This window comes from Pelobates fuscus, chromosome 5, assembly GCF_036172605.1.
Source record: "Pelobates fuscus isolate aPelFus1 chromosome 5, aPelFus1.pri, whole genome shotgun sequence".
Taxonomy (NCBI): domain Eukaryota; kingdom Metazoa; phylum Chordata; class Amphibia; order Anura; family Pelobatidae; genus Pelobates; species Pelobates fuscus.
Window position 1 is genome coordinate 381,228,871 of NC_086321.1, and position 9,983 is coordinate 381,238,853.

At 41.5% G+C, this 9,983-nt stretch overlaps 1 protein-coding gene across 1 annotated transcript; it reads left to right on the forward strand.

Annotated features, from left to right (window-relative positions):
- Nucleotides 1-1,666: 1,666 nt before the first annotated feature.
- On the forward strand, nt 1,667-9,461 carry NPTX1 (neuronal pentraxin 1). Its single transcript, XM_063456327.1, has 5 exons — nt 1,667-2,183; nt 2,805-3,012; nt 4,079-4,323; nt 5,519-5,698; nt 6,465-9,461. The coding sequence occupies exons 1-5, from the start codon at nt 1,743-1,745 to the stop codon at nt 6,684-6,686; spliced, it is 1,296 nt and encodes a 431-aa protein (XP_063312397.1). The 5' UTR covers nt 1,667-1,742; the 3' UTR covers nt 6,687-9,461.
- Nucleotides 9,462-9,983: the final 522 nt, after the last annotated feature.

Below are 9,983 nucleotides of genomic sequence, written 5' to 3' on the forward strand. Positions count from 1 at the left end.
ATAGTGTGTGTCAGTATACATAGTAAATGTCAGTATACATAGTGTGTGTCAGTATACACAGTGTGTGTGTGTGTGTCAGTATACATAGTGTTAGTATACATAGTGAATGTCAGTATACATAGTGAATGTCAGTATACATAGTGTGTCAGTATACATAGTGAATGTCAGTATACACAGTGTGTGTGTGTCAGTATTCATAGTGTTAGTATACATAGTGAATGTCAGTATACACAATGTGTATCAGTATACATTAGTGTGTGTGTGTCAGTATACATAGTGTGTCAGCAGTAGTGTGACAGTGAGAGAGACAGACACTGAGAGTGAGAGACAGATAAACACTGAGAGTGAGACACTGAGTGTGAGAGAGACAGACACTGAATGCGAGACAGACAATAAGAGAGTGTGAGAGAGAGATACTGACACTGAGAGAGAGACACTGTTATGTGAGAGACAGACACTGAGACAGAGAGGGAGAGACAGATACTGAGAGAGAGAGAGAAAGAGAGAGAGATGAGATATTGAGAGTGTGAGACAGACATTGAGAGTGAGCGACAGACACAGAGAGTGTGTGAGAGACAGACAGTGAGAGTGTGAGAGTGAGGCAGACAGTGGGAGTGTGAGAGACAGACACTGAGAGTGAGTGAGAGAGACAGACAGTGAGAGTGAGAGAGACAAACAGTGAGAGAGATAGACAGACAGTGAGAGTGTGAGAGTGAGAGAGACAGACACTGAGAGTGAGAGAGACAGACAGAGAGTGAGAGAGACAAACAGTGAGAGTGAGAGAGACAAACAGTGAAAGAGATAGACACTGAGAGTGAGAGAGACAGACAGTGAGAGTGTGAGAGATAGACAGAGTTGATTGCCAGATATATTGAGAGTGTAAGAGCCAGAAAGAGACACCGAGACTGTGGGACTGTGAGATATACAGAGAGAGAGAGAGAGAGAGAGAGAGAGAGAGAGAGAGTGACTGTTAGACAGATTGAGAGACTGTGAGATAGAGTGACTGTTAGACAGATTGAGAGAGACTGTGAGATAGAGACTGTGAGATAGAGAGAGACTGTTAGACAGATTGAGAGAGACTGTGAGATAGAGAAAGAGTGACTGTTAGACAGATTGAGAGAGACTTGAGATAGATAGAGAGTGACTGTTAGACAGATTGAGAGAGACTGTGAGATAGAGAGAGAGTGACTGTTAGAGAGATTGAGAGAGACTGTGAGATAGAGAGAGAGTGACTGTTAGACAGATTGAGAGAGACTGTGAGATAGAGAGAGAGTGACTGTTAGACAGATTGAGAGAGACTGTGAGATAGAGAGAGAGTGACCGTTAGACAGATTGAGAGAGACTGTGAGATAGAGAGAGAGTGACTGTTAGAGAGATTGAGAGAGACTGTGAGATAGAGAGAGAGTGACTGTTAGACAGATTGAGAGAGACTGTGAGATAGAGAGAGAGTGACTGTTAGACAGATTGAGAGAGACTGTGAAGAGACAGCTGTTTCATTGCTGGACCTGCCCTCACTCCTTCCTACAACACAATTAAACAGGGATTCCTCCCCCCCTCTCCCCCCCTTAACTATAAGCCTCCCCCTCTCTATATAAGGCTGGTACTGCAGCACTGTGTGGACAGTTCCTGGTGCTGAAGATAGAGCTGCTTGTTCCATTGTGTCCTGCATTCAGTTCCATTGTGTATCCGGCTGGAGGTCCTGCATTCAGTTCCATTGGGTCTCCGGCTCTGGCAGTCTGACCATGATTTCTGGAGCTTGCTGGAGGTGTTTGCTGCTCTCTTTCTGTTTTCTTAGAGGATCAGCGCAGAATTTGGCGCAGACGAGGTTTATCTGCACCTCAGTTCCCGTAGACATGGACCTGTGCACCTCTTCCATGCAGAACAGTGGACCCACAGAGGACCTGAAGACCACCATCCTGCAGCTGAGAGAGACAGTCCTACAGCAGAAAGAGACCATCATGAACCAGAAGGACACCATTAGAGAGCTGACCACCAAACTGGCCAGGTGTGAGGGGAACACAGTTCTGGAGATCCCCTCACTTGGCAGCACTGGCTCCAGGAAAAAGGAGAATGGGACCCCCAAAAACACAATGGGAGACTTGTCCAGGACCCCCACAGCTGAGACCCTCACCCAGCTTGGACAAACCCTGCAGTCTTTAAAAACCAGACTGGAGAACCTGGAGGTGAGGATGGAACTTGTCATGGAGACCAGAATGGGCTTTTAAATGTTCACCCTGACCACATTGTATCAGATCCCTTCTGTGTCACCTCAGCCTCCTAGCAGCCCTGACCATAGTCTCCTGGCAGCCCTGGCCCCAGCCTTCTGAGGGTCCTGACCCCAGCCTCCTGAGGGTCCTGATCCCAGCCTCCTTAAAGTCCTGACCCCAGCCTCCTGGGGGTCCTGATACCAGTTTCCTGGCAGCCCTGACACCAGCCTCCTGGCAGCCCTGACCCCAGCCTCCTCAGGGTCCTGACCCCAGCCTCCAGAGGGTCCTGATCCCAGCCTCCTTAAAGTCCTGACCCCAAGTTCCTGGCAGCCCTATATGGGATCCACCAGTTCTATAAATTGTGCAAACCTGTATGACAATATAAACCCTTATTGTGTAAATATTCCGCTCTCCTTGAGGACCATGTTTGAGGATTTTGCAGGTGACACATTTTCGGTGGTTTCTAGTCTCATTACATTAGCCCCTGTTAGAATTATCTAAGTCACTAAGCTCTTAATTCGTTTCATTTATAAAGTACAGAGTTAGTGATGTTTGTGACAATCCACTTACTCCCTCTGTGTGTCCTTCCCCTTGTAGATGTACAGCCGGGGCAATTCGTCTGCCCAAGCCAACAGCCTGAAAGACCTACTGCAACTCAAAATAGAGGATTTGGAGAAACAAGTTCTCTCTAGAGTGAATAACCTGGAAGAAGGGAAAATGAATCTTAGAAATGAAAGTGAGCAGAGGGGAAAGATTGAAAGCACTCTGACAACCCTTCATCAGAGGATCACAGACCTGGAGAAAGGTAAGGAACTCAATCAGCACTCCCAGTATCCTCAGCCTGCCTGTATGTGGTGCAGTTCTAGTGAAGGTTGAGGTGGGCAGAGAGGACAAGGTACAGGCAGTAAGACCAGGAGTTAAATTGTTAAATAATCTTCTCATCTGATAAATCATTGCTTTTTATAATCCCTAGAATTAAACTACACTATATCAGCCATACTAAAATCATAGCCCACCAAAGCAAGTTCACTTTATTTTGTAAATTGTAATACTTTTTTTTTTTACCAGTTTCACAAACATGCATTTTAATTTAAGAATTATTGTAACAACTTTTGTGATGTATTTATGCCCAAATCTCTAGTTAATGGCTTTTCCTGAAATAGGTCATATTTGAAGTGCTCTTAATCCCCTCATACATTACAAAATACATCATTTTTACACACCAGCTATTTAAGGTCTTGGTATAAGGTATTGGTGTGTTATGACCGGCTGAGGATGATTGTAGTTCACAGACATCTGGGAGCATAGAGAATAGAATCCCTGAATTTATTTGGAGCTACATTGTAACCTCCACCAAAAAGGCTTGGTTTAATACCCATGATCTGAGTGTGGGGCCAGAGCCAGGCTGTATGTGGGAGGCACATTGGGCTATAAAGCTTTGGTCAGGCCTGCTGCCTCGGTACGCCAGCGGAATATTGAGTGGCGCCTGGAATTGTTGCTTTAGAGGGTTGTAAAGCAGAACAAGTTTCCACAGCATTCCCTTCCTGACAAGGATTAAATGTAACTTTGATGGTGTTGCAGCAGGGGTGCCCCCTAATGTTCAGACGTGGACGTACAGGTAGAATTCATTCAAGGTATAATCATGGAACAGAAAAGGAAGCAGAGATGATGATTTCAGTTGGATCCTAATAATGTTGTCATTTATTTATAAACGTTAACATTTTGAGCAGAATCTATGATGAAAACCGAATAGTAAAGAATAATAAATAGTAAAGAATTTATACCACGTCACTAAACACGGCTCACAGGTTGATCCTTGACGATGATTCTCGAGTGAGATCAACTCACGGACTTTATCACCTTCTCCCCAGGTCAGAAAGAGAACAGACCGGCAGACAAATTCCAGCTCACCTTCCCGCTGCGGACCAATTACATGTACGCCAAGGTTAAAAAGAGTCTGCCAGAGATGTACGCCTTTACTGTAAGCATGTGGCTTAAATCCAATGCTTCCCCTGGTGTAGGGACTCCGTTCTCATATGCTGTGCCCGGCCAAGCCAACGAACTGGTCCTCATTGAGTGGGGAAACAATCCTATGGAAATACTCATCAATGACAAGGTAAGAAACCCAAGTAATATATCAATCCATCCAACCTGCCCATCTGTCCATCCATCCAACCTGTCCATCCGTCCATCTATCCAATCTGTACATCCATCCATCTATCCAATTGGTACATCCGTTCATCTATCCAATCGGTACATCCGTCCCTCTATCCATTCTGCCTATCCATCCAACCATCTATCCATTTAGCCATCTAATCTGTCCATTTATCCACTCAGTACATCCGTCCATCTATCCAATCTGTCCAACTGCCCATCTATCCATTCTGTCCATCTATCCAATCTGTCCATCTATCCAATCTGTCCATCTATCCAATCTGTCCATCTATCCATTCTGTCCATCTATCCAATCTGTCCATCCATCCATTCTGTCCATCTATCCTATCTGTCCATTTATCCATTCTGTCCATCTCTCCAATCTGTCTATCTATCCATTATGTCCATCTATCCATTATGTCCATCTATCCAATCTGTCCACCTATCCAATCTGTCCATCTGTCAATCTATCCAATCTCTCCATCCATTTATCCACCCACCCAATCTGTCCATCCATCCAATATGTCCATCAATCCATCTATCCAGTATGTCTGTCCATCCATTCTCCATCCATCCATCTAATCTTTCCATCTGTCTGTCCATCCAGTTGACCTATCCATCCATCCAATATGTCCATCCATTTATTCATTCATCTATCCAATTTGTCACCCCTTCATCCATCTATACAATTTGTCCACCCGTTCTGTTCATTCTCTCCATTCATTCATTCATTCACTCTGTCATCCCATCCATCCAGTCGGTCCATCCATCCATCCAATCGGTCCATTGATTCATTCATCTATCTATCTAATCTGTCCATCCATCAATCCATCCATCCAATCTGTCTATCCATTCATTCATCCATCCATCCATCCATCCAATCTGTCCCTCCATTCATTCATCCATCCAATTAGTCCATCCATTCATTTATCCATCCAATCAATCCATCCAGCGTTCTTTCCTTATATCTATATATCTATCCATCCATCTTTCTTCCTACGTTACCATCTGCTTGTCTTTCTTTTTGACATATTTCTTATGGAACAGACTGAATAAATATTTTAGCTAGAGAATTGCAATTATTACAATAAAGAGTCTATCGACTTTAATTCTGTACGGGGAAAGTTGCCTTAAACCAGACGTATCGTCTTCAACAGGTTGCAAAACTGCCCTTTGTTATCAATGACGGTAAATGGCACCATATCTGTGTTGCCTGGACAACGAGGGATGGTGTATGGGAAGCCTATCAAGACGGGGTGATGAGGGGAAATGGAGAGAACCTGGCTCCTTATCATCCAATCAAACATCAGGGGGTCCTGGTCCTGGGACAAGAGCAGGTATAATTAAAAGAGGTTACACACACACACACAGACACTCTCAAACACATCCTTATGCATGTACAAACACACATATATAGGCAAACACACAAGGACTTCACCAAACATTCACCAACACAAAGAAACAAAACCACAGATTCACACATAGACACACATACACAAACACACATACACACAAACACATAGAAACACACAGGCACTCAAACACACATACACAGAAACACATAGGAATACACAAACACACATACAAACACATAGAAATACGCGAACACACATATACACAGGCAGAAATGAAACATGTACTTTAATACACACACATACAGATAAATCCATTGCAGTAATTGTTTGGAGAATTGTTGTACATGTATATTATTTATTATATTTTTTAGTATGAAGAGAATCCTATGAGTATAATTTTGGTATTTAAAATGTGTTCTGGTAGCAGTTAATTAATATTTACATTTCTTTTAATTTTGACTTGAAATACAGACATAATAATCATAGGACTATGATTAAATGCGACAATCAAAACGCGTCAGGCTGAAATGTTAAATTAATTTAATCTGTTTAGTAGATAAAAACCTTTCACTTTTTAAAGGTCCAATTATTTTTCAACCCTTGTTTCCTCCTGAATCTGAAATCGTGTAATAATAAGCCTAATGTTTCATCTGGACGGATATCTTTAGATTACTCACTCATAGAATGGGTGAAAATGTTTCTGAAAAAGATGATTATTTTACAATTCTCTTTATTTTCCCCCCACAAGGATACAGTGGGAGGTGGATTTGATGCAACACAAGCTTTTGTGGGAGAGATGGCTCATTTCAACATGTGGGACCGGAAGCTGACTGTTGGAGAGGTCTACAACCTGGCCACCTGCAGCAATAAGGCACTCACCGGTAACGTCATCAGCTGGGCAGAGACCAACATAGATATCTTTGGTGGCGCCACCAAATGGACATTTGATGCATGTCGTCAGATCAATTGAAAGCACATAAGGCTGGATTTCATTTTGTTCAGCTTAAAAGATATCATTGGTCTCATCTTGCACCCTGCCTTCTAAACGAGGGCTCATCACGAACAAAAGGTTGTTTAATTTTTCTATCTTGCAAAAACTGATAAAAAAATTATAAAAAAGTCACAAAAACGAGGCAAAAAAACCCCCTATATTTAAATATAGAGGGGAACATAATTCAGCCAAGCCACTTGTTTTTACCATAAAGAATTCACCTCTCGCGACTCGAGTTAGGCGTGAGAGTATTCAGGGTTTTAGAAATAGGCACAAAGGAGCTTAGAGGAGAGCAGGGATGGAGTAGGAGGATTTTAGGGAGAGATTTCATTTCTTTTGTAGTAATGAAGATTCTCGGAGAGTTTGGTTTTTGTATTGCCAACTTAGTTTAACCTTCTAACTGCCGTAAGGGCCTGCAACGTTTTTCATAGGAATGGATTACAAGTGCTCTTCAGCAGGGATGGGGTTAATCCTGAGTGCCTTGAGCTGGTGCAAATATTTGAGCACATAATGTTTTCATTTTCATACTTTTTAGACTTTTCTCTTTTTCATGATCACAATAAACATCTGCTATGCTGTTTGTTAGAGGCACTTTTGTCTTTTGCCCGATCTCTTAATTTTCTTCTTTGTTGCTGTCTGCCAATGCTTTCCCCTAAAATCACAAAATTCACAACTTTTTACAAAATCTGGTTCCTGGGCCTCGCTTTCTCGTAATATCTCCAGCAGATCCGAAAAGCACTAACAGCATGGCATTTAAAGTGCTCACTGCTTCCTCAGATTGAAGGTCCACAACCAAAGCAGCATTATGCTTTCATTCCTTTTATCTTTGTCCAGGAATACAAAATCTTTTTTCTTTTGTGAGACGATAACATATGTAAATACAGTATTTATTTTGTGGCTGAGCAAAATATTTATTCGCGCCACGTATCTGCATGATAGAAACGTTGATCATTTTATCATCTATTTGCTTTTTTTTCCTTCCCAAAATGATCAAATAAATCCCCTTTGCTATTTTCTTTGGGACAAATTATTATTAGTTTTTTTTTAAATCCACCGCCCTAACATTTGACTCATTTCTATAGAGTTTTTATACTGCAATGCATCAGCTGTGTGAGATGATATTTGATAGTGATTAATCTTATTGTATTAAAAAACAAACAAAATGCAATATATGGGGTGATGTAAAAAGAGGGATTTGGGGATTTGCCCCCAAAATCCTCATTATATGAACCCCCTCATGTTGTCTGTTTGTTTTGAAACCCTTAATTAATTTCTTTCTAAAAAAAAACCGAATGAAATCAACCTTTGCATTTTGTAAACTTTCACAAGTCGGTGGGCGCATATTTTGGGGTTTTGCATTAGGTGACTTGCACTATTTGCCATAGTTTCTAGAAAGCCTTTACATGGTGAATAGCCGTGTTTGGGTGCACACGTCCCCTGTAACCTCTGTATTTTATAAGCCAGTCATACTACACAGGTATTCTTGAGATTTTGTTAGTTTGCAGGGAGCTGTCTGCTCAGCACTGCATGCTGTTTCCAATGTAGCCATGGACAATCCCTGCACTAAAGATGTCAAAACATGTCCCAGTTCCTAATCCGTCTTGCACTGTATTAAATATGCCTCTCTCAGGTAAATGCCATTTTGTGATGGATGCTGTTACAAAGACAGCCGTGTTTTTGCCTAAAAACTGTGTTAAGCTCCCGTCGGCATATTTAAAGTTTTAATTCTATAGCTGAAGGGAGGAATCTTAGGGCCATTGCCTCTAGCAAGCGGTTGCTTAGCAAACCCTGAAGCCTTGTTCCTTTTGATAATTCCATAATCTGTATCGGTGTAAAAGGAAATGTATAATCTGTTAAATTATTTTTTAATACAGTTTCAAATATATCTATATCTATATATCTATATATCAAAATTTAACTTGGGCTACCCTCCCTCAAATAACTGTAAAAAAAAAGAAATACATATAGAAATGACTTATTTTCACAAAACAGATGTGTTATGTCTATATATATCAATATATATATAGTTTATTGATCTCTATGAAGATGTACTGTAGTGATCACCGGAGACCCTTTGAGGGACACGCACATTTTGTACGACGTGTCAGATCCAGGGAGTTGAGCGAACATTGAATTATCTGTTAGAAATAGATTGACAGAATTTTGTGCTTTACCGAAGCCCAGCGAGCTGACAAGACATTTGAATTACTTGCTTTTGGTGCATGCATACAGTGACGTCCACAAAGTGGGCTGCTCTTATTATAACACTATTATTATTATTATGTTATTATTTATATAGCGCCATCAGATTCCGTAGCGCTGTACAATAAGCTATGATCTCAGTCTTATTTCAAGGCAATTTCTTATTGTGAATGTTATGTTCTGTCACTGTCCAAGAAGGGCCGGCCATCCAAGCACAACAATTTCTGCCAGTCCTACAACCGGCGGGTGCTCCTTGGGGTATTTCTATGGTAAACATGTTGCAATCAGCACCTACATTCAATTACCAAAGCCGTAAATGTCTCCTTGTGATCCCGCTGTCACCGCCTGTTTACCCCTTGAGCACCAAGGGCATTGTGCATAGCTCGGGTGGACTGCTCTCCTGAAGGCGCTCGAGGGGTTAATAGCTCGATTTCCAACCTGTATGCAATCCTTTTCATGTTTCACATTACTATTCATGCTTTTATGTCGGTTTTACTGCTGAAATTGATTGTTGACTTTATTTTTACACAAATAAAAAAAGAGAACGAGCAAGTGGGTCGTTAATGTTCATTTTGCTGTATTTTTTACAAAACCTTTTTGGGAATGTATAAACCGTTAATGTTGGGGGAACACGTAACGAGCATTACAGCCAGCCCAGAGCTTCGTTTATTCCTCCCACCCAGAAACGGTGCATTTTTACTATATCAACCCTTACAGCACAGACACACACTCCCCTGTAACAATAGGTCTCTGGGTGCCTGGACGTCCTGATGTGATGGCAGATAGGTCATTGTAGCGCTATTGTAAAACCTCTCTGTGATTATACTTTACTGATTATTATCTCACACGCCATTAAAGCCCTGTGTTCATTGTATCACTTCCACTGGAAGGCGATTCATGGTAAGCACTACTCCTACTTCATGTCTTCCACTTTCAAGTCAAATCATGCTGTAGTTTTCCCTTTTTTCCTGAAAGTGCCTTTTATTCACCTTTATGTAATATTGCTTGGTAACGCTTTCCAAATGTAATATTTTTGGAAGCACTTTTAAAATGAGTTAATATTATGAACACATT